General features: G+C 46.3%; 2 protein-coding genes across 2 annotated transcripts; both read right to left on the reverse strand.

The window, feature by feature from the left end:
• Positions 1–16,033: 16,033 nt before the first annotated feature.
• On the reverse strand, positions 16,034–16,861 carry LOC123067810 (protein LURP-one-related 11-like). Its single transcript, XM_044490439.1, has 2 exons — positions 16,814–16,861; positions 16,034–16,693 (listed from the first exon to the last, which is right to left on the reverse strand). The coding sequence occupies exons 1-2, from the start codon at positions 16,859–16,861 to the stop codon at positions 16,034–16,036; spliced, it is 708 nt and encodes a 235-aa protein (XP_044346374.1).
• A 3,660-nt stretch (positions 16,862–20,521) lies between these two features.
• LOC123066313 (protein LURP-one-related 11-like) lies at positions 20,522–21,115 on the reverse strand. Its single transcript, XM_044489420.1, has one exon. The coding sequence runs from the start codon at positions 21,113–21,115 to the stop codon at positions 20,522–20,524; it is 594 nt and encodes a 197-aa protein (XP_044345355.1).
• Between the last annotated feature and the right edge of the window lie 4,486 nt (positions 21,116–25,601).

Below are 25,601 nucleotides of genomic sequence, written 5' to 3' on the forward strand. Positions count from 1 at the left end.
CCACCCCTTTTTGTTCTCGAAGCCGGAGTCCGTAATCGAGTATCCATCCTACTCGTGCGAAGTCTTTGCTTTCTTTCCTCAATGATTTCAACCAGTGTTTTCTCTTCAAGATATTCGTCGAATTCCCCTTCCAAGTTATCTTTGTTTTTCCCGCCCTCCCACCCTCTTCTTCACGGAGCCTGAGCTTCTTTCGAGCATCAATTTCATTCGTGCGGAACCTCTTCAGTCTTTCGTAAATTATTTCAACCGGTGAATTCTCGTCTCAGTGGACATTCTCCATCTCTTTTTCTTCTCCGGTGGACTCAATTCAAGTTTTTCGAGTTGATCACATTCTTTTCCTTGGATGAAGTGTTTTCCCTGCTCGTTCGTCTTTCGCCAGTTTATCCTTCCGGAGTGTTCAAGGAGATTCGTCTGTGTTCGAATTAATTCGAGGTTGTCACCTCATTCAAATATTTCAAGTGTTCCGGTGCACCATCTATCTGTTCGACATCCTTTTCATCGGTGTTATCTCTTCAGTGGGCCCTAACCCACAGGTCTTTTCCCAGGATCTTACCTGACTCTTCTAATTCCCCCGGAGTTATTCTCAATTATTTTCATAGTATGACGTAAGAATGGATCCCATCAGTCAGGTGCCTTTCCAAGATCGGTTTCAAACATTTTCATTGTTGGCTCAACCTCTCTGCTTTTCTTTCTCCCGGAGTATCTCAGTAATTTTGGTGTTGTTTCTCGTCGTCATTTGAAGACCGAAGAAGAGTTTTCCTCTCAATCTTGCCCGTCATATCGAAGTTTCGCGGTTCTAGCCTCATGTTATCCTCTCGAATTATTCCATTTGTCAGATATCCTTTTCTTATCCATCCGGAGTATGTCAGAAGTTGTTTTCCCAATTCTTTTACCGGAGGCCATCATTCCAGTTATCGTTCTCTATTTATCCCGGTGCTTCATTCAAGTGTTCTTTGATCAGCTCATTATCTCTTCGTTCTTGTGCATCTAAATCCCCTCAGGCATATTTGATCGTCCACTTCTTCCCGGTGTTTCATTCTCTTTCGTCAGTCATTCCCGAATTCTAACGGTGGTTCATTCAGATTCTTTTTCCCTTGTCATCATATTAATTCATTCGTTCTTTCAATCCTACCGGTGGTTCATGAAGACCTTCTCAAGTTTACGTCCTGTCACTTCTCAATCCTTTTCAAGAAGAATAAGTGGTATGCAAAATCCATTGCTAGCCATCAATTTAATTTGATGAAGGATAAGCATATAATAAATCTTATTCTTATTTCATCCAAGTGATTAATCCCTTTTTATTCGGAGTTTGTTCGTGATGAATAAATTCTAATTCCAAGTGCCTTCATCTTTTCTTTTCCGGAGTTCAATTTCCTCACTCATTTCGTCGGAACCTCCATCTAAATCATCGCAAGGCTTAATCTTATTCTTTCATCCTTCAATTTCATCTCGTCATTCTTTTGTTACCGGAGTTCATGGTGGTTCTTCATGATTTAATTATTTCTTCAAGAGTTCATCAAGATTTTGTTGGTGGAGTTCAAGTATCTTTTCTTCTCGCGTCTCGAAGTGCAATTAATTCTCCGTATTCTTTTGAAGTGGAGTTTTGCATTGCTTCATTCTTCTCAGCTATTCAATCATTTCCGTTTGCGGTCGGAGATCACCTCATAATTTTGAGATGTTATCCATAAGTCCACATCAAGCTTATTCTTTCGTTGTTGATTTTCTCAACAACTTTGTTCAATCCTTCCTTCTAAGTTCTTTTCATTCAACTCTTTCAATTCTTTCCGGAGGTTTTGTGTCATGTCTTCTTCACTTATCATTCCATCCTCTCAAGCTCATGTTCTATTCTTTCCTTGTTCAACCGGAGTGCTGCCTAAATCCTTTCAGTCTTATTCGTTTCTCATCTCGTTCTAACCGGAGTGCTTTCAGAGTTTATCGTGTTTCCATGAGCATTTGATTCTCGTCATTCTCGTCGTTCCTCTCATCCTCTCGTGACTCTCAACTCTTTGCTTCTTCTCTTGAGTTCTTGTTTCACCTCATCCCTTTTCTCTTCCGTCTCGGTCCTAAGATCTCGGAACGAGATCTCTTGTTAGTGGAGGAGTGTTGTAACGCCCCGGATCCGATACGCTAGGTGTCTGCCGGTGACCCCCGAAACTTTCCTGATGGCCGAAACCTGACTTCCTATATATAATTCTTCACCTCCGGACCATTCCAGAACTCCTTGTGACGTCCGGGATCTCATTCGGGACTCCGAACAACTTTCGGGTTACTGCATACTAATATCTCTTCAACCCTAGCGTCACCGAACCTTAAGTGTGTAGACCCTGCGGGTTGGGGAGACATGCAGGCATGACCGAGACACCTCTCTGGTCAATAACCAACAGCGGGATCTGGATACCCATGTGTTGGAAATATGCCCTAGAGGCAATAATAAAAGTATTATTATTATATTTCCTTGTTCATGATAATTGTCTTTTATTCATGCTATAACTGTATTATCCGGAAATCGTAATACACGTGTGAATACATAGACCACAATATGTCCCTAGTGAGCCTCTAGTTGACTAGCTCGTTGTGATCAACAGATAGTCATGGTTTCCTGGCTATGGACATTGGATGTCGTTGATAACGGGATCACATCATTAGGAGAATGATGTGATGGACAAGACCCAATCCTAAGACTAGTACAAAAGATCGTGTAGTTCATTTGCTAGAGCTTTGCCAATGTCAAGTATCTCTTCCTTCGACCATGAGAGCGTGTAACTCCTGGATACCGTAGGAGTGCTTTGGGTGTATCAAACGTCACAACGTAACTGGGTGACTATAAAGGTGCACTACAGGTATCTCCGAAAGTATCTATTGTTTTATGCGGATCGAGACTGGGATTTGTCACTCCGTGTAAACGGAGAGGTATCTCTGGGCCCACTCGGTAGGACATCATCATATGCGCAATGTGACCAAGGAGTTGATCACGGGATGATGTGTTACGGAACGAGTAAAGTGACTTGCCGGTAACGAGATTGAACAAGGTATTGGATACCGACGATCGAATCTCGGGCAAGTAACATACCGATAGACAAAGGGAATTGAATACGGGATTGATTAAGTCCTTGACATCGTGGTTCATCCGATGAGATCATCGTGGAACATGTGGGAGCCATCATGGGTATCCAGATCCCGCTGTTGGTTATTGACCGGAGAACGTCTCGGTCATGTCTACATGTCTCCCGAACCCGTAGGGTCTACACACTTAAGGTTCGATGACGCTAGGGTTATAAAGGAAGTTTGTATGTGGTTACCGAATGTTGTTCGGAGTCCCGGATGAGATCCCGGACGTCACGAGGAGTTCCGGAATGGTCCGGGTAAAGATTTATATATGGGAAGTCCTATTTTGGCCACCGGAAAATGTTCGGGATTTTTCGGTATTGTACCGGGAAGGTTCTAGAAGGTTCCGGAGTGGGGCCCACCTGCATGGGGGGACCCACATGGACGTGGGTAGTGGGGGCAAGGCCCCACACCCCTGGTCAAGGCGCACCAAGATCCCCCCTTAGAAGGAATAAGATCATATCCCGAAGGGATAAGATCAAGATCCCTAAAAAGGGGGGATAACAATCGGTGGGGAAGGAAATAATGAGATTTCTTTCCTCCCACCTTGGCCAACGCCCCAATGGACTTGGAGGGCAAGAAACCAGCCCCTCCACCCCTATATATAGTGGGGAGGCGCATGGGAGCTATACACGAAGTTCTGGCACAGCCCTACCTCTCTTCCTACTCCTCCTCTCCCATGGTGCTTGGCGAAGCCCTGCTGGATTGCCACGCTCCTCCACCACCACCACGCCGTTGTGCTGCTGTTGGATGGAGTCTTCCTCAACCTCTCCCTCTCTCCTTGCTGGATCAAGGCGTGGGAGACGTCACCGGGCTGTACGTGTGTTGAACGCGGAGGTGCCGTCCGTTCGGCACTAGGATCATCGGTGATTTGAATCACGACGAGTACGACTCCATCAACCCCGTTCACTTGAACGCTTCCGCTTAGCGATCTACAAGGGTATGTAGATGCACTCTCTTTCTACTCGTTGCTGGTCTCTCCATAGATAGATCTTGGTGACACGTAGGAAAATTTTGAATTTCTGCTACGTTCCCCAACAGTGGCATCATGAGCTAGGTCTATTGCGTAGATTCTTTGCACGAGTAGAACACAAAGTAGTTGTGGGCGTTGATGTTGTTCAATATGCTTACCGTTACTAGTCCAATCTTGTTTCGACGGTATTGTGGGATGAAGCGGCCCGGACCGACCTTACACGTACTCTTACGTGAGACAGGTTCCACCGATTGACATGCACTTGGTGCATAAGGTGGCTAGCGGGTGCCAGTCTCTCCCACTTTAGTCGGAACGGATTCGATGAAAAGGGTCCTTATGAAGGGTAAATAGCAATTGGCATATCACGTTGTGGTCTTGCGTAGGTAAGAAACGTTCTTGCTAGAAACCCATAGCAGCCACGTAAAACATGCAACAACAATTAGAGGACGTCTAACTTGTTTTTGCAGGGTATGCTATGTGATGTGATATGGCCAAGAAGAATGTGATGAATGATATGTGATGTATGAGATTGATCATGTTCTTGTAATAGGATTCACGACTTGCATGTCGATGAGTATGACAACCGGCAGGAGCCATAGGAGTTGTCTTTATTTATTGTATGACCTGCGTGTCATTGAAGAACGCCATGTAAACTACTTTACTTTATTGCTAAACGCGTTAGTCATAGAAGTAGAAGTAGTCGTTGGCGTGACAACTTCATGAAGACACGATGATGGAGATCATGATGATGGAGATCATGGTGTCGTGCCGGTGACGATGATGATCATGGAGCCCCGAAGATGAAGATCAAAAGGAGCAAAATGATATTGGCCATATCATGTCACTATTTGATTGCATGTGATGTTTATCATGTTTATGCATCTTGTTTAGCTTAGGACGACGGTAGTAAATAAGATGATCCCTTACAAAATTTCAAGAAGTGTTCTCCCCTAACTGTGCACCGTTGCTACAGTTCGTCGCTTCTAAGCACCACGTGATGATCGGGTGTGATGGATTCTTACGTTCACATACAACGGGTGTAAGACAGTTTTACACAGCGAAAACACTTAGGGTTAACTTGACGAGCCTAGCATGTGCAGACATGGCCTCGGAACACGGAGACCGAAAGGTCGAGCATGAGTCGTATAGTAGATACGATCAACATGAAGATGTTCACCGATGATGACTAGTCCGTCTCACGTGATGATCAGACACGGCCTAGTTGACTCGGATCATGTAATCACTTAGATGACCAGAGGGATGTCTATCTGAGTGGGAGTTCATAAGATGAACTTAATTATCCTGAACATAGTCAAAAGACCTTTGCAAATTATGTCGTAAGCTCGCGCTTTAGTTCCACTGTTTAGATATGTTCCTAGAGAAAATATAGTTGAAAGTTGATAGTAGCAATTATGCGGACAGTAGAAAGCTTATGTCCTTAATGCACTGCTCAGTGTGCTGAACCCCAAACGTCGTTTGTGGATGTTGTGAACATCGGACATACACGTCTTGATAACTACGTGATAGTTCAGTTAAACGGTTTAGAGTTGAGGCACGAAAGACGTTTTCGAAACATCGCGAAACATATGAGATGCTTCGAGGGCTGAAATTGGGATTTCAGGCTCGTGCCCATGTCAAGAGGTATAAGACCTCCGACGATTTTCTTAGCCTGCAAACTAAGGGAGAAAAGCTCAATCGTTGAGCTTGTGCTCAGATTGTCTGAGCACAACAATCACTTGAATCGAGTGGGAGTTGATCCTCCAGATGAGATAGTGATGTTTCCCCAAAGTCATTGCCACCAAGCTGCTAGAGCTTCGTGATTAACTATAACATATCAGTGATAGATATGATGATCCTTGAAATATTCATGATGTTTGACACCGCGAAAGTAGAAATCAAGAAGGAGCATCAATTGTTGATGGTTGGTGAAACCACTGGTTTCAAGAAGGGCAAGGGAACAAAGGGATACTTCATGAAACGGCAATTCAGCTGTTGCTCTAGTGAAGAAACCCAAGGTTGAACCCAAACCCGAGACTAAGTGCTTCTGTAATAAGGGGAACAACCACTGGAGCAGCATTACCCTAGATACTTGGTAGATGAGAAGGCTGGCAAGGTTGATAGAAGTATATTGGATATACATTATGTTAATGTGTACTTTACTAGTACTCCTAGTAGCACTAGGGTATTGGATACCGGTTCGGTTGCTAAGTGTTAGTAACTCGAAATAAAAGCTACGGAATAAACGGAGACTAGCTAAAGGTGAGCTGACGATATATGTTGGAAGTGTTTCCAAGGTTGATATGATCAAGCATCGCACGCTCCCTCTACCACCGAGATTGGTGTTTGCGTTGAGCATAGACATGATTGGATCATGTCTATCGCAATACGGTTATTCATTTAAGGAGAATAATGGTTACTCTATTTTTGAATAATACCTTCAATGGTCTTGCACCTAAAGGAATGGTTTATTGAATCTCGGTCGTAGTGATACACATTTTCATGCCAAAAGATATAAGATAGTAATGATAGTACCACTTACTTGTGGCACTGCCATGTAAGTCATAATGGTATAAAACGCATGAAGAAGCTCCATGTTGATGGATCTTTGGACTCACTCGTTTTTGAAAAGTTTGAGACATGCGAACCATGTCTATTGGTGTATATGCATGAAGAAACTCCATGCAAATGGATCGTTCGGACTCACTTGATTTTGAATCACTTGAGATATGCAAATCATACCACATGGGCAAGATGACTGAAAAGCCTCATTTTCAGTAAGATGGAACAAGATAGCAACTTGTTGGAAGTAACACATTTTGATGTGTGCAGTCGAATGAGTGCTGAGGCATGCAGTGAATATCATTATGTTCTTACTTCACAGATGATTCGAGTAAATGTTGAGTATATTTACTTGATGAAACACAAGTCTGAATTATTGAATGGTTCAAGTAATTTCAGAGTGAAGTAGCAGATCATTGTGACAAGAGGATATAATGTCTATGATATGATCATAGAGATGAATATCTGAGTTACGAGTTTTGGCACACAATTAAGACATTGTGGAAATTGTTTCGCAATTAATACCGCCTGGAACACCATAATGTGATGGTGTGTCCGAACATCATAGTTGCACCCTATTGGATATGGTGCGTACCATGATGTCTCTTATCGAATTACCACTATCGTTCATGGGTTAGGCATTAGAGACAACCACATTCACTTTAAATAGGGCACCACATAATTCCGATGAGATGACATCATATGAATTATGGTTTAGAGAAACCTAAGTTGTCGTTTCTTAAAAGTTTGGGGCTGCGATGCTTATATGAAAAAGTTTTAGGTTGATAAGCTCGAACCCAAAGCGGATAAAATGCATCTTCATAGGAAACCCAAAACAGTTGGGTATACCTCCTAATTCAGATCCGAAAGCAATATGGATTGTTTCTAGAATCGGGTCCTTTCTCGAGGAAAAGTTTCTCTCGAAAGAATTGAGTGGGAGGATGGTGGAGACTTGATGAGGTTATTGAACCGTCTCTTCAACTAGTGTGTGACAGGGCACAAGGAGTTGTTCCTGTGGCACCTACACCAATTGAAGTGGAAGCTTATGATATTTATCATGAAACTTCGGATCAAGTCACTCCCAAACCTCGTAGGATGACAAGGATGCGTACTACTTCAGAGTGGTACGTAATCCTGTCTTGAAGGTCATGTTGCTAGACAACAATGAACCTATGAGCTATGGAGAAGCGATGGTGGGCCCGGATTCCGATAAATGGCTTGAGGCCATAAAATCCGAGAGAGGATCCATGTATGAAAACAAAGTGTAGACTTTGGCAGAACGGCTCGATGGTCGTAAGGCTAATGAGTACAGATGGATTTGAAAAGGAAGACGGACAATGATGGTAAATGTCACCATTAAGAAAGCTCGACTTGTCGTTAAGATGTTTTCCGACAAGTTCAAAGAGTTGACTACGATGAGATTTTCTCACTCGTAGCGATGCTAAGAGTCTGTTGGAATTATATTAGCGATTACTGCATTATTTATGAAATCTTGCAGATAGGATGTCAAAACATTGTTTCCTCAACGATTTTAATGAGGAAAGGTTGTATGTGATACAACCGGAAGGTTTTGTCAATCCCGAAAGATGCTAATAAGTATGCAAAGCTCCAGCAATCCTTCTAAGGACTGGAGTGAGCATCTCGGAGTTGGAATGTATGCTTTGATGATGATCAAAAAATTTGGGTTTGTACAAAGTTTATGAGAAACTTGTATTTCCAAAGAAGTGAGTGGGAGCACTATAGAATTTCTGATGAGTATATGTTGTTGACATATTGTTGATCAGAAATGACGTAGAATTTCTGGAAAGCATATAGAGTTATTTTGAAAGTGTTTTTCAATGGAAAGCCTGGATTAAGCTACTTGAACATTGAGCATCAAGATCTATAAGGATAGATCAAAATGCTTAATAATACTTTCAAATGAGCACATACCTTGACATGATCTTGAAGGTGTTCAAGATGGACCAGTCAAAGAAGGAGTTCTCGCCTGAGTTGTAAGGTACGAAGTTAAGACTTAAAGCTCGACCACGGCAGAATAGAGAGAAAGGACGAAGGTCGTCCCCTATGCTTAAGACGTAGGCTCTTCAGTATGCTATGCTGTGTACCGCACCTGAAGTGTGCCTTGCCATGAATCAGTCAAGGGGTACAAGAGTGATCCAAGAATGGCTCACAGAACAGCGGTCAAAGTTATCCTTAGTAACTAGTGGACTAAGAAATTTTCTCGATTATGGAGGTGGTAAAAGAGTTCGTCATAAAGGTTACGACGATGCAAGCTTGACACCTATCCGGATAGCTCTGAGTAGAGAGACTGGATACATATAATGGAGCAATAATTTAGAATAGCTCCAAGTAGAACAGTTGTTTGGAATAGCTCCAAATAGAGCGTGGTAGCTGCATCTAGGAGATGACATAGAGATTTGTAAAGCACACACGGATCTGAAAGGTTCAGACCCGTTGACTAAAACCTCTCTCACAAGCAACATGATCAAACATAAAACTCATTGAGTGTTAATCACATAGTGATGTGAACTAGACTACTGACTCTAGTAAACTCTTGGGTATTATTCACATGGCGATGTGACCTGTGAGTGTTAATCACATGGCGATGTGAACTAGATTATTGACTCTAGTGCAAGTGGGAGACTGTTGGAAATATGCCCTAGAGGCAATAATAAAAGTATTATTATTATATTTCCTTGTTCGTGATAATTGTCTTTTATTCATGCTATAACTGTATTATCCGGAAATCATAATACACATGTGAATACATAGACCACAATATGTCCCTAGTGAGCCTCTAGTTGACTAGCTCGTTGTGATCAACAGATAGTCATGGTTTCCTGGCTATGGACATTGGATGTCTTTGATAACGGGATCACATCATTAGGAGAATGATGTGATGGACAAGACCCAATCCTAAGACTAGTACAAAAGATCGTGTAGTTCATTTGCTAGAGCTTTGCCAATGTCAAGTATCTCTTCCTTCGACCATGAGAGCGTGTAACTCCTAGATACCGTAGGAGTGCTTTGGGTGTATCAAACGTCACAACGTAACTGGGTGACTATAAAGGTGCACTACAGGTATCTCCGAAAGTATCTATTGTTTTATGCGGATCGAGACTGGGATTTGTCACTCCGTGTAAACGGAGAGGTATCTCTGGGCCCACTCGGTAGAACATCATCATATGCGCAATGTGACCAAGGAGTTGATCACGGGATGATGTGTTACGGAACGAGTAAAGTGACTTGCCGGTAACAAGATTGAACAAGGTATTGGATACCGACGATCGAATCTCGGGCAAGTAACATACCGATAGACAAAGGGAATTGAATACGGGATTGATTAAGTCCTTGACATCGTGGTTCATCCGATGAGATCATCGTGGAACATGTGGGAGCCATCATGGGTATCCAGATCCCGCTGTTGGTTATTGACCGGAGAACGTCTCGGTCATGTCTACATGTCTCCCGAACCCGTAGGGTCTACACACTTAAGGTTCGATGACGCTAGGGTTATAAAGGAAGTTTGTATGTGGTTACCGAATGTTGTTCGGAGTCCCGGATGAGATCCCGGACGTCACGAGGAGTTCCGGAATGGTCCGGAGGTAAAGATTTATATATGGGAAGTCCTATTTTGGCCACCGGAAAATGTTCGGGATTTTTCGGTATTGTACCGGGAAGGTTCTAGAAGGTTCCGGAGTGGGGCCCACCTGCATGGGGGGACCCACATGGACGTGGGTAGTGGGGGCAAGGCCCCACACCCCTGGTCAAGGCGCACCAAGATCCCCCCTTAGAAGGAATAAGATCATATCCCGAAGGGATAAGATCAAGATCCCTAAAAAGGGGGGATAACAATCGGTGGGGAAGGAAATAATGAGATTTCTTTCCTCCCAGCTTGGCCAACGCCCCAATGGAATTGGAGGGCAAGAAACCAGCCCCTCCACCCCTATATATAGTGGGGAGGCGCATGGGAGCTATAGACGAAGTTCTGGCACAGCCCTACCTCTCTTCCTACTCCTCCTCTCCCATGGTGCTTGGCGAAGCCCTGCTGGATTGCCACGCTCCTCCACCACCACCACGCCGTTGTGCTGCTGTTGGATGGAGTCTTCCTCAACCTCTCCCTCTCTCCTTGCTGGATCAAGGCGTGGGAGACGTCACCGGGCTGTACGTGTGTTGAATGCGGAGGTGCCGTCCGTTCGGCACTAGGATCATCGGTGATTTGAATCACGACGAGTACGACTCCATCAACCCCGTTCACTTGAACGCTTCCGCTTAGCGATCTACAAGGGTATGTAGATGCACTCTCTTTCTACTCGTTGCTGGTCTCTCCATAGATAGATCTTGGTGACACGTAGGAAAATTTTGAATTTCTGCTACGTTCCCCAACACCATGTTGGCTCCCACATGCTCCTCGATGATCTCATCGGATGAACCACGATGTCTAGGATTCAATCAACCCCGTATACAATTCCCTTTGTCAATCGGTACGTTACTTGCCCGAGACTCGATCGTCGGTATCCCAATACCTCGTTTAATCTCGTTACCGGCAAGTCACTTTACTCATACCGTAATGCATGATCCCGTGACCAGACACTTGGTCACATTGAGCTCATTATGATGATGCATTACCGAGTGTGCCCAGAGATACCTCTCCGTCATACGGAGTGACAAATCTCAGTCTCGATTCGTGCCAACCCAACAGACACTTTTGGAGATACCCATAGTGCACCTTTATAGTCACCCAGTTACGTTGTGACGTTTGGCACACCCAAAGTACTCCTACGGTATCCGGGAGTTGCACAATCTCATGGTCTAAGGAAATTATACTTGACATTTGGAAAAGCTCTAGCTAAATGAACTACACGATCTTTGAGCTATGCTTAGGACTGGGTCTTGTCCATCACATCATTCTCCTAATGATGTGACCCCGTTATCAACGACATCCAATGCCCATAGTCAGGAAACCATGACTATCTGTTGATCAACGAGCTAGTCAACTAGAGGCTTACTAGGGACATGTTGTGGTCTATGTATTCACACGTGTATTACGATTTCCGGATAACATAATTATAGCATGAATAACAGACAATTATCATGAACAAAGAAATATAATAATAACCATTTTATTATTGCCTCTAGGGCATATTTCCAACAACATTGATGCCAAGAAAGTGGTGGAGGTTGCCGAGGTCGGTCATGGAGAATTCTTGCTTAAGAGAATTGATGACATGGCAAAGGGTGTGTGGGGAGCTGGCAGTGAGGATGATGTCATCTACGTACACAAGCAAATATGCGATGGAAGTGCCGTGATGTAGAATGAAGAGTGAGGAGTCACTCTTGGATGCAAGAAAACCTAGGGACAAAAGGAAAGACCGAAAGCGACGGAACCATGTGCGAGGGGCTTGTTTCAAGCCATAAAGAGACTTACGAAGGAGACACACATGGTCCGGACGAGACGAGTCCACAAAGCCAGCCGGTTGTGCACAATAGACCGTCTCCTTGATGTCCCCATGGAGGAAGGCATTTTTGACGTCAAGTTGGTGGATGGGCCATGAGCTCGTCGTAGCAATGCTGAGGACAGCGCGGATGGTAGCCGGTTTGACCACCGGACTAAACGTCTCATCATAGTCGACACCTTCCTTTTGAGTGAAACCACGAACAACCCAGCGCACCTTGTACCGTGCCAATGTACCATCATTGTTGAACTTGTGGCAGAAGATCCACTTGCCAGTCACCACGTTCACACCTGCAGGCTTAGGAACCAAAGACCAAGTCAAATTAGCGGTTAAAGCATCAAATTCATCACGCATTGCTTGTTGCCAATGTGGGTCTTTGAGAGCTGAGCGATATGTGGGAGGGATAGGAGATATGGTGGAACTCGGCTGGGCAGAGAGGAAAAGACGTTTGGGAATGCAAATCCGGACTTAGCACGTATTTTCATTTTATGGGAGTTGTGTGGGGGCTTGATTGGCTGGGCGCCGGCAGGAAGACATGGCCGAATGGGAGTGGAAGGCGCGGAATCGGAGGAAGATGGTGTAGGGTCCTGGCCAGAGCGGGAAGGCGCAGGATCCGAGGAGGATCCGGGGGCAGGGTCGGGGGGTGCATGATCCGAGAAGGGAGGGGTGGCAGGCGGATCGCCCGAGGATGCGCGTGGGGCAAGCGATGCATGCGAGGCGGATTCGGTGGGCCGGTGCGAGCTGGTGGAGGCGGGGCTCGTGTGGGGGGTAGTGGGGTTGTTGGACAGCTAGCGAGGCAGGATAGGGCTGCATGGAGGTGTCCCGTCGGATTGGGTAGGTGAGACGGGGAACGAGGAATCAGCGGGGTTGGCGGCCGAATCTGGAAGCTGAAGGAGGCGGGATCGCGCCGGATTTTCTGTGGGGAGGCGTGGAAAGGCCGAGGATGCGGGGGGGGGGGGGGGGCTCGTAGGGAAAAGTGCTTTCGTCGAAGACGACGTGACGTGAAACTATAACACGACGAGTTGTGAGATCGTAGCAGCGGTACCCCTTATGCTCGAGGGGATAGCCTAGGAAAACACAGCGAGTGGAGCATGGGGAGAGTTTGTGGTCGGTGGTGGCATATAAATTAGGAAAACAAAGTCAGCCAAACACGCGGAGATGGTCGTATGTAGGATGAACGCCATGAAGCATGTAGTGTGGGGTGTAGTTTTGAATGGCACGAGAGGGTCTCCGGTTGAGAAGGTAGGTGGCGGTATGAAGTGCTTCAACCCAAAACGGCGGGGTAAGATTGGCTTGGACAAGGAGACTGCGCACATTGTCGTTGGTGGTCCGAATAAGGCGCTCGGCTTTTCCGTTTTGGGGGGAAGTGTGGGGGCACGAGAAACGATAGACAATGCCATTCACAGAGAAGAAAGTGCGTAGGGAGGAGTTGATGAATTCGCCGCCATTATCGCATTGCAATGCCTTGATGATTACGTTGTATTGTGTACGAGCAAACGAGAAGAAGCATTGTAGGGTGGTGGAGGTGTCGGATTTGTGGCGTAGAGGAAATGTCCACGAGAAGTGGGAGTAATCATGAAGCACAACCAAATAATACTGATAGCCAGAAAAACTGACCACTTGAGAGGTCCACAAATCACAATGTATTAATTCAAATGATGCAAAGGTGCGACTACTAGAGGAAGGAAAGGAAAGGCGCGGTTGTTTTCCTAATTGACAAGCGGTACATGGAGAGTGCGCACGTTTATTACAAGGAGCAAGAAAATTAGTAGCCACTAATGAAGACAAAGTTTGTGGACTAGGGTGGCCGAGGCGACGATGCCACACATCGCCAGAGGAGATAGTGGTGGAGAGAGCAGCGCGCCAAGCCTGGTTATTGCAATAAAATGGATAGAGGTCGCTGGTACTAGCAGAGATCATGATGACTTTCCTGGTGCAAAGGTCCTTCACAAGAAAACCGAATGGGTAAAATTCTATAGAGCAAGAATTGTCTTTAGTAAATTGACGAACAGAAATAAGACTAGTAACGACAGTGGGAGAGAATAAAACATCACGTAGATGGAAGTTGTGGGGAGGGAGAGAGGTGGAGCCGGTGGCCTTAATAGGGAGATGAGTGCCATTGCCAACAACAATACTAGATAAATGACGCTTTAAACGAGAATTCGAGAAGGTGAGGTTACCAGGGTTGCCGGTGACATGGGAGGAAGCGCCGCTGTTGAGGTACCACTCATGAGAGGGGGCACCAGTGTTGGGGAAGCCTTGAGAGCGGTAGGCGACTTGCAGCATGGCAAGGTGATCCCATGATGGCTGTTGTGGGGGGATCGGCGCAGGGTAGGCGGGGAGCTGCATCGGGTAGGCATGCGCGTGGGATCCCGGGCGAGGACCTAGCACACCGGCGCTGTTGGGCAGGATCCAACCAGGACGCGAACCGGGCAGTGCCATGCCGTAGGGGCAAAGAGGCCCATGTACGGGCTGAACTGGGGCGCGTGGGGTTAGTGTTGCCGCCGCGCCCACCTTGGTCGCCACGCCCGCGGCCACGGCCGCGCCCACGATCTGCACCGTCTTGACGCGAACCGGAGCCCCGTCCTTGTTGTGGGCCGCCGCGATCTGGACCGCGCTCGGAGAAGCGGTCGCCGCGGTCACCCTGTCGTGCGCCAGATGGAGCGGCCTGACCAGAGGAACCCGTGGGAGGGGTAGCGCTACCATGGACAACGAGCAGCAGGGCACTCTCATCAGCAGAACACTGGGCTTGATTCTCCTCGGCGAGCTTGAGGCGAGAGAACACCGTCTCGAAGGGCGGCAGAGGCACCGTGTCCCCCAAGACCACACGGATGGTGTCGAGGCGCTTGTCAATGCCATGGAGGAATTGGGTGGTGAGGTCCACCTCAGTAACGGCATGGCCGATGTCGGCGAGCCCGGCGGTGAGGAGCTTCATGCGACGAGCGTACTCGGCGACGGAGAGATCCCCTTGCTTGAGGTTGCGGTACTGCCGGTTGAGCGTCATGTACCGAGCAGCCCGATTGGCGAGGAAGTAGTCGCGGATCCGAGACCAGAGCTCGTATGCGGAGGTGACGCCGACGACGTGATCAACAATGGGGTCAGCGAGGGTGGCATAGATCCAAAGGACAAGGTGGGCGTCCATCTCACAGGTGGCAGCATCGATGTTGGGTGGCAGAGGATGCTCGATGAAGTGGGTGATGCCGTACCGGATCAGGACCATGAGGAAGAATGACTTTCACTTGTGGTAGTTGTGGTCATCTGGATTGAGAAGGAATTTGATGTGGTTTTGGATGCTGTCACGATGGGTGTTGGGAGGAGGTGGCGGAGGGAGACGGCGGTGGTGCAGTGGAGGAGAAGAGAGGGGCGAGGTGCCGCCGAAGATGAACGGCGAGGAGGCAGGGGAGGTGCCGCCTGAGTCGGAGAGGGAACCCGGCGAGGTCGCAGCGCTAGAGGCCGAGGACGTGGCGGCGAGAGTGGCCGCGGAGGAGGAGGAGTCAACGGCTGGACGATGGAAATCTGATTCACACTTATTGCATCGTTACACAAGCGTACAAGATATACACGAGTCAGCCCGCGGGAAGCGGCACGCAGGCCTGGGCTCTCGTTAGATCCTAAAATCTATGAAGGTTACATACAAACGTGTATACAAGTGTACATGAGTTACATGACATATTAAGAAATAGTTCTAATAGATTAAAAAATGAACACATCCAACTATTATACAATCGGTGAACAACCTTGTCTAAATTCATTTTGTTGAGATTATGATATTGAAAACCCTTTGAGAAGGGGTAAAAACCTACACCAAAAAGAGTGACCATGTCCACAATTTGGGCAAAAACTTCCAAAATTGTTTGTCTGGAAAATATTAGTCATATGAACCGCCTACGGGTACTCTCATCATGTACTACGTTCCTAGCTTAGCCATTTAAGGCATTCATCACAAGGAGCGGTTGACGAGGCCACGCACGACGACCAAACCCAGGAAGAGCAGCTGATCCGCCTCCGGCGCAACCGTCAGTGTCAGCACGTCCTCCCCGAGCACCACCCCAGCCGGCGTCTGCTTCCGTGCGACCTCCGCCACCACCGTGCCATCCACGCCGCGTACTCTGTACTCCGACTTGCGGGCAGAACACCCGTCGATCGTGTAGCACGTCCCGGCGGCGCCGTGTATCGCCACGGCGGCTCCACCCCTCTCGGCCTGCCGCACGCTGAACCACGGTGTGGCCTCCTCCTCCTGGCCGCCGTTGTGGCCGCACCGGCAGACCTCCCACCTCCTGAACATGCCGAAGCCCTTGCGCCTGATCCTGATGAGGGCGTTCCCCTCGCGGTCCATGAAGAAGACCTCGCGTCCGCCCCTGCAGCCGTAGTTGTCGACGCGGAAGGCGACGGCACCGTCGGGGCCGTACACCGTGCAGCCGTTGCCGTTGAAGACCAGCGACTTCATCCACACCGTGTATGCCTGTTGGCTCCGTTGATCACCGGAGGACGACGGTGAGGCCGCGGCAGCGAGGGGTGGATCTTGGCCATGGACGAGAGAGATTGCTCTGCTTTTACATCGCGAGCTCTGCCGTGGCGGTGTGGCTAGCCCGCTGCTCTGCTGTAACGCATGTCGCCGGTTCGAATCGAGCGCATGATTCAATTTTTGTTAGTTTTATTTACTTGTTCAAACCGACGCAAATTTGCAAACGAGTCCGAATCCGTGGTGGAAATTACGAACGAAAAAAAGCCTCTCGTAGGAGCCTTTTTCCCTGAAATAATTGGGCATTTATGTGATTATGCACAAAGCAAGGTAGTTTTCTACAAAAAAACTTGCCACGTCAGCACCCGACAGTCGGGCCTAATCAGTCAGTTTCTCTGTCGATACGTATAAACAACAGTTTTAGCCTCTTTTGCAACGCCTCGCCCCAAAGTACTGACACGTAAAAATTACCAATCTTGATATCAATCTGCTTCCAATGCCCCAATTGTGGTACTTCTGTGCAATTTACTCTTTCCTAACACATGAAGCTTCAAACATGGATCCACTATCCAAGTCGCAATGTGTAGCATGTGCGATTACTTGGGCCTCGACGTCGATTATGGAGTGTCCTACGGATTTTTTCTATTTGGCGAGCATCTAATCTATAAAGCGGGTCAGGCAATCGTACGTATGCATAACGAGTCGATGATAGGTACTCCTTGTTGCATTGCACCTAATTAAGCTGCTAGCTAAAAAAGCTAACAAGGTTTAGCTAACGATCAATCTAATCGCCTTGTTGTGTTTGTTCCCTTTCTTTTTCTCTGATGTCACTCCACGCAGCGAGGGCCACGACCCACATCATGAACTAATATAATAGTTTTACAACACAACGGTTATCCACACATGGCAATTGACAGAGTAACAAAAAAATAAGCTTCGTTCATAGTTTTCCATGATCTAACTAGATTAGTGCGCATGAGTTCATTTCCTGCATACTAGCGGCAGTTTGTGATGATGACCTAATAAAATGGATATGGATGCCACGCATGCATGGTGCTGAATACATTTATTGGCTGATTAGCCCAACTGAGAAGAACAACGAAAAATGATGACCGGAGATGCAGTGTTAAACAAAGCAAAGGGCATTGCCACAAAATTGGGAGCCTTGTGCAGATCAGCAACTCTGCTAATAATGGACATAAACTATATCATTTGGACGGGAGACTTCTGAAGATAATTTTTATTTGTTAATCACAGAGTTAATCATTTGGATATAGCATACAAAAGCCGTTAGTACGTATGTGATACACTATTTTATTTTACAAGAGACGGACAGAGAGGGGTCGAAGGTGAGCTTGCTGACCGAATCGATGGGATTTCTCTGCAAGATATGTGGAAATAATAAACAGAATATGACACCTCATCGATTGAATCAGAATAGTGCTAGCACAAGTGTGCGACGTTAGTGACGTCCACGGAGAGCGCACGTTTATCATCAAAAAGCATTGTGCTTCGGACACTTGCTTGCCTGCAGAGTGTTTAGGATGAAAACATGCTCAACTAAAACACGATATTTGTTTGAAACAAGCTGGCAGATTTAAATGCTGTGGTCCTTCAGGTAGCACTCAGTAGAGAAAATTCCAAGGAAATTATGCTTAACCATAATATAAGGGGGCGTGTTTTCTCTTGAGTCAATTTTGTAAATAAGAATGTTATTTTTCCCGGTTTCTGGGAAACTGTCATGCAATGCAGGCATGAAAAATAATTTAAACTTCAATTTTGATATAGTACTACGTACCGTGTAAAGCTGTTTATGTTCTATGGAAGAAGAAAAGTGCCAAGCTTCTATATATGCCTCACATGTAAACAGGAAGAATTGTTTAATCTATTCTTCTTTCGGACTTAGGTTGGGAAAAGAATATAACAGTGAAGTGTCGAGCAGCTGATCTCTGGAACAAGACACGGACCAAGTCAGCAGTCACACACACCGTTTATTCGACGCCCTTTCCTACCTTCTAGAAGTCTCAGCTGTAGCGTATCGAATGCAGCACTGCTCACGTTTGAACAGATTCTCACCTCAACAAGAACGTGCACATGGAAGAGCATCATTCACTTATAGATGCTCCATCGGCAAGATACACCTGTACAGAGTGTACAATGTACTTGTGTAGCATCATCACTTTATAGAAGACAAGCAAATTAAGGAAGGGACGGTGCTAGTAGAGTATCTGATTCTGATCGATGCAGGTTAGCCATGTACTTAAACATAGTCTAGTCGAATCAACAGTTCAACACTTGTCAAAAATGTATCCCTAAAGAACTCATCCTTGACACACATATCTAACACGTATTATAGTTCACAAGCACGTTGCCATCAGCTGTCTAGACGTGTTTCCATAATTCTCCATGCATGTATAGAACTATAAATGAGAAACAAACTGCGTGCAGATCTGATTACTTTATTTTCTAAATATGAGAGTAGAGTATATTTTATTTTCCAACTAAGAAAAAAAAGGGGCGAGTGTTTGCTTAGCTATATCATAACTTGGTCAGTGTATATATTCTAAATTTCCACATGGACGATGCGCTTGCCTATGGTTCACTTGGGAATTGAGTCCGTTGAGTAAGAGATAACTATTTTCTTAGTTAATTTTAGACTGCCATCTGATTAAGAATTATTATTTTGCACTTGCAAGAATCTAGATGTCCCGATCGAATCGTTACTAGTGGCGACTTCAACAGATAGTTATTTATTATTTTCCTAGGAAATAACACAACAAATAGAATTTGTATTATTGGTGGTCCTCGCACATTAAAAGAAGTGTATACTTATGTAAGTAAATAATGTTACCCAAAAGTCCAATGCTTCACAATTTTTACATTGGTCGTCCATTATATATTTTCTCTAACTAGTATTACCATCCATATATATTAACACGTCTTCCAAAGGGTGGAAAATGAATCAAATCAGATAGCTCCAGGCCCAATTGGTTTGTATAAGTTACAAGATGAAAACGAGGTTGTGAGTGACATCCAAATGACGGAATTAAAATACTAACTCGGAAAAAAGGTACATAGACATATGCTACCGAAAGGTTCTTTCCAAAAGGATTGTATTTGAGCAGACTGAAACCATACATACCCATAGACATATGCTCCATTTTAGTCAATAAAAATCACCCTTTGTCGGAAAAAAAATCAATGACTACATGTGCGCCAAAGGTTGGACTAATTTGTAGTACTACTCTAGAAACACCTTGAGTCTTTCAAATTATTTTGTATGGGTCCATTAAGTTTTTTTTTTTCATATGGAGCATTGGACTTTCTTATAGTATTGTTTGCTTATGCAAGCATGCACTTTTGGCCTAGAAAAAACAATGAACTTCTGGATGAGTGAGGGGGCACTAGGAAAATATTATCCAGTAGAATTTCAAAAGGTGAAGTTTTTTCTGTATTAAATAAGTCCAGTGCGTTTTTATATGACTAATTTCATTACGTCTAAATTAAACTTCCTACTGCCACTTTGTCTAATTTTGTCAGTTTGGCTATGTTTGTCGCTGCTTGAATTGTTGACCTTTTTTTATTAAAACTTTTTGGATCTCTTTCTGACATAAATTATGAAGTATATACGTAGATATCATCACAATGATGCAGAGGCCAGGTCAACCTCATTTTCAAAAAGAAAAAATATTATTGCTGCAGTCGAAGAAACACATCCAAATATTTATACAATCAGTGACTAACCTTGTATAAATTCATTGTGTTGAGATTTTGGTATGGAAAACCCTTTGAGAAAGGGTAAAAACATGCACCAAAAGAGTCACAATGTCTTCAGTTCGGGCAAAAACTTCCTAAGTTGTTTGTCTGAAAAAAAGCTGTCACATGAACCGCCTACAGGTACTCTCAGTCTCATCATGCACTGCGTTCCTAGCTAGAGAATAAGAGGATTGCCATTTCAGGCATCCATCACAAGGAGCAGTTGATGAGGCCACGCACGATGACCAAACCCAGGAAGAGTAGGTGATCCGCCTCCGGCGCCACCGTCAGCGTCAGCACGTCCTCCTCCAGCACCACCCCTGCCGGCGTCTGCTTCCGTGCGACCTCTGCCACCACCGCGCCATCCACGCCGCGTACGCTGTACTCCGACTTGTGGGCAGAGCACCCGTCGATCGTGTAGTAGCACGTCCCCGTGCCGCCGTGCATCGCCACGGCGGCTCCGCCCTTCTCGGCCCGCTGCACGCTGAACCACGGCGTGGCCTCCTCCTCCTGGCCGCCGTTGTGGGTGCAGCGACAGACCTCCCAGCTCCTGAACATCCCGAAGCCCTTGCGCCTGATCCTGATGAGGGCCTTCCCCTTACGGTCCATGAAGAAGACCTCGCGGCTGCCCCTGCAGCCGTAGTTGTCGACGCCGAAGGCGACGGCGCCGTCGTGGCCGTACACCGTGCAGCCATTGCCGTTGAAGACCAGCGACTTCATCCACACCGTGTACGCCTGCTGGCTCCGTTGATCATCGGAGGACGATGGTGAGGCCGCGGCAGCGAGGGGCTGGATCTTGGCCATTGACGAGGGAGATTGCTCTGCTTTAATGCCGTGATGAGATGAGCTGAGATGATTGGGACGGTGGGCGTCAGTGGCTGATTTGGCCTATTTATAGGTGCTTATACTCTGTTAACTATCGGAGGGTGTAGGACATCGCCGGAATTGTTCACTAGTGCGGCAGGGCATAGAGGGATGGCTGGGGTGGCGGCCAGCATGGCGGTGGAGGGAGATCGAAGGAAGGGCTAGGTTTAGGCCTAGGTTGGCTGGCGGTGGCGTGAGGAAGAAGAAGGTGAAGGTTGAAGATGAATATTGCTCGATCTATTTTCAGCTGTTGGATGAAGATTTTAATGGCCAATGATGAAAGTGACTGATAAAACATATTTTTCAGGTACCTGGTAAATAGACATTCCCATGTATGTGACGATATATTGCATTTGCATGGCAGACATCATAACGTAGGTGCATGTGGAAGAAGAATGCATATACAAGTGGCGGAACAGTTCAAAGTGTGGCTTCTTCACTAGCACACATGTTATAGCTTCCAAAGTTTATAAGAATAGAAATGTTGCTACTCCTACCGTCCTACTTACCACATGCATATGTTCAGAGGGAAAAAACGGTAGGATTAGGGTCTTCTTGGACTAGGTCTAAATAGCAAGCAATCCAAGCAGGCCTAGGTGTAAATTGTGTGTGCTGCCCAAGAAACACACAAAAAAATCCACTCAGTCCAAGCACCATCACATTTAATTTGCAAATGCATGCGAAAAGGGAGGACTGGTGTGATCGATACATGCAACTTGGTATTGAACGCTATGCAACGTACAACACATGAACCGTCTCGCTTTCCTCCGTTCCAACACATGCAGCTCAAACTTGGATCCAATATCAAAACCGCAATGTAGAGCATGTACGATTACTTAGACCTCAACATCGATGATGGAAGTGTCCTACAATATGGATTCTTCTATTTGGTGAGCATCTAGGCCATGTTTGGAATCTCTCCACTTCGCTCAACTCCAAGGAGCTGCGAAGCTCAGTTTGAGCTGCTCCGTAAAATGCTGCAGCAGCCTGCTCCGCTCCGCGAGCTGAGTGATGGGAGCGGATAGAAACTGAACATGCACCTGATCTATAAAGCGGGTCCGGCAATCGTACGTACGCACAACGAGATGATGATAGGTACTCGTTGTTGCCTTGCACCTAATTAAGCTGCTAGCTAAAAAAACTAGCTAGGTTTCGCTAAAGATCGATCTAATCCCCATTCTTGTGTTTGTCCCCTTTCGTTTTCTCTGATGTCACTCAACGCAGCTAGAGCCGTGGCCCACATCATGAACTAATTGTTTTGCAACAACAGTTATCCACACATGGCAATTGACAGAGTAACAGAAAAATAAGCTCCATCCATAGTTTTCCATGTCCTAACTATATTAGTGCGCATGAGTTTATTTCCTGCATGCTAAGTTGCTAACGGCACTTTGTGGTGATGACCTAATTAAAATGGATGTGCATGCCATACCTGCATGGTGCTGAATATATTTATTGGTTGATTAGCCCAACTCACAAGAGCAACGAAACAAAGATGGCCGGCAATGCAGTGTTAAACAAAGCAAGGGCATGCCACAAAATCGGGAGCCTTGGGCGGATCAGCAACTCTGCTAATAATGGAGCATAAACTATATCAGCTGGACGGGAGGCTTCTGAAGATCATTTTTATTTGTTAATCACAGAGTTAATCATTTGGAGATAGCATACAAAAACCGTTCGTACCTATGTGATACACTATTTTACAAGAGACAGAGAGAGGGGGATCTTGAGAAGGTGAGCCTGCTGACCGAATCGATGCGCTTTCTCTGCAAGATATGGAAATAATAAACACCTCAGCGATTGGATCAGAATAGTGCTAGCACAAGTCTACGACTTATTTTTTGAAAAGGAGATTAAGACCCCGGCCTCCGCATCAATCGATGCATACAATCATTTTTATTTATTATTCAACATAGGTCTAATAAAAACATACATCAAGCCACTTGAAGCCACCACTCACACTACAAAACTCGATAATATGGAGTGCTCTTACTCCTCATATCTAAAACCAGTGTCGTCGCTGATCCATCCACATAATGTATCGGAACACGCAACCGGTGCAGCAGCCTAAAACGTACACCACATGCACATGTTTTAGACGTCGCCATCATCATCGAACCGTTGACCCACCTTCAGGAGAGAGATCTGCATCATCCTTATCAGTCAGTCCATCCGTTGACGCCACCACGGCGCCCAACGGCGCCACCGTCTTGCGCTTGTCCGTCCAGGCGCGAAGATTCTAGAAGATCTGCCGTGGGTAGCACCTGCCAAACAGGCATGACACAACGTAGCACCTGTCGGTCAGGCATGACTTGACATCTCCACCGAAAGCTCCGTGCAAGACGAAGTCGCTCCACCTCCCGCATCTGTCTTCCAGCTCTACTCCACAAATGATGCTCCCAAGAGAGAAAACGACACCATAGTACCGCCATCGTCCGATCTGGAAGACCAGATCCTAGGGTTCCCCTGGAGCAGTACGAGTGGGTCGACAATAGTTACACGACGATACCTTCATCAAGTTAACGATGCAGAACGCTGCCATCGACTCGATTTCCACCGGCAACTATGTCTTCTTGACTCGCAGCCAGACCTAAATGGCGGATATCGAGACCTGACCATCCAGCCTTAGGCCGACCACCTCCGACAGAGGAGATGGCCACCACCGCCAGCGGCACCAGCCAGATCAGATCTAACCGGAGGCACCGCCAACCAGTCAACCATGGACACATCCGCTCCTGATCCGCCCTCGCCACGAAGCCTCCGGAGCAGCGCCGAACTGCCGGGAAAGAAGAAGACAGAAGGGCGATCTCGCGCCGCTGGTCCCTCCAGACCGCGGGGCTGCAGCCTAGATCCCCGCCGTCCCATCACCAGCGGCGCTCGGGCTTAGCCGGCACATGTCAGGGACGATGAGGTGGAGGAGAGGGGGGAGGGGGCGATGGCCGGGGCGCTGGGGTTGGCCCCTGATCGCCCTCGAGGGAGCCATACGAGGGAGCGATCTCGCGCAAGTCTATGAATATAGTGACATCCACGAAGAGCGCACGTTTATCATGAAAAACCATTATGCTTCGGACCCTTCAGTTGCTTGCCTGCATAGTACGAATTTCATGCAATTTTTTTAATAGCTTAGGATGAAACATGTTCAATATAAACACGGAATTCGTTTGAAACAAGGTAGCAGATTTAAATACTGTGGTCCTTCAGCTAGCACTCAGTAGAGAAAATTCCAAGGAAACTATGCTTAACGATAAGAGGGGCGTGTTGCTCTTGAGTCAATTTTGTCGATAAGAATGTTATTTCTCCCTATTGCAAGGAAACTGTCATGCAAGCATGAAAAATAATTTAAACTTCATTTTTTTAGGGAAAACTTTCAGTCTATTCATTTTCAATCATGGTAGTACAACGAACACTAGAAATAATAAAAATTACATCCAGATCCGTAAACCACCTAGCGATGACTAGCCGCTGTCATCACCCCTCCCACGCCGGAGTCGGGCAAACCTTGTTGTAGTAGACAGTCGGGAAGTCTCGTGCTAAGACCCCATAAAACCAACGCACCAGTATAGCACCCGCCGCCAATGAAGAGTGCAGATCGGAAGGACCCAACCTGAAGACACAGGAACATAGATGAACGGCAAACAGATCCGAACAAATCCACCAAAGACAGATCCGCCGAAGACAAACCTTCACACGCCCACCGGCGATGCAAGACGCATCACCGGAACGGGGGCTAGGCGGGGGAGACCTTTATTCCATCTTCAGTGAGTCGCCGCCGTCTCGTCTTCCTGAGTAGAACACAAACCCTAACAAAACTTGAAAATAGATGTAAAACCGGAGCCCTCCCAACGGCAAGGACTGAGATCCACTCTGCCTCCATGGCCCTATGGCCACCGGAGACGGGGCGGACCGGCGACGGTGCCGGCGGGAGGCAGGAGGAACCCTAGCTTTTTGGGTCACGCCACGTGAGGTTTGTTTCATACAAGCGGTACGTACCGTGTAAAGATTCTTATATTCTCTGGAAAAAAGGGTGTCAACGAGTATAGCGATTCGGTGCCCAGACTCATCTGCACCCGGTTAGAAAAAATATTCAAAAACAAGACTAGAAAAATTCAATAAAAAACCAAAATTTTCCCCATGGTAGACAATTTATTGCGCAAGATTCGCTCCAAATTTTAGCTCATTTGGACATCAGAGTAGCTGTCAGCAAAAAAGACAAATCAGGTCAAAACAGTACATGAACAGTAAACTGTTTTACAGACCCCGAATTTGTCTTTTTTCCCAAGAGTTGCTCATTTGTCCAAATAATTTAAAAATTGGAGCGGACCTCACACATCAAATTGCCTACCTTGGTAAATTTTGTCTTTTGAATTTTTTAATTTTTCTAGTATTTGTTTTGATTTTTTATTCAACACGGATGCAGATGAGTTCG

The sequence above is a fragment of the Triticum aestivum genome, chromosome 3B (assembly GCF_018294505.1).
Source record: "Triticum aestivum cultivar Chinese Spring chromosome 3B, IWGSC CS RefSeq v2.1, whole genome shotgun sequence".
Taxonomy (NCBI): Eukaryota; Viridiplantae; Streptophyta; class Magnoliopsida; order Poales; family Poaceae; genus Triticum; species Triticum aestivum.

Coding starts and splice junctions, on each gene's coding strand:
- LOC123067810 (XM_044490439.1), bottom strand. CDS start 16,861: ATGCCCAATTATTTCAGGGAAAAAGGCTCCTACGAGAGGCTTTTTTTC. Junction 16,694..16,813: donor CCTACGAGAGGCTTTTTTTC/GTTCGTAATTTC, acceptor CATGCGTTACAG/CAGAGCAGCGGGCTAGCCAC.
- LOC123066313 (XM_044489420.1), bottom strand. CDS start 21,115: ATGGCCAAGATCCAGCCCCTCGCTGCCGCGGCCTCACCATCGTCCTCC.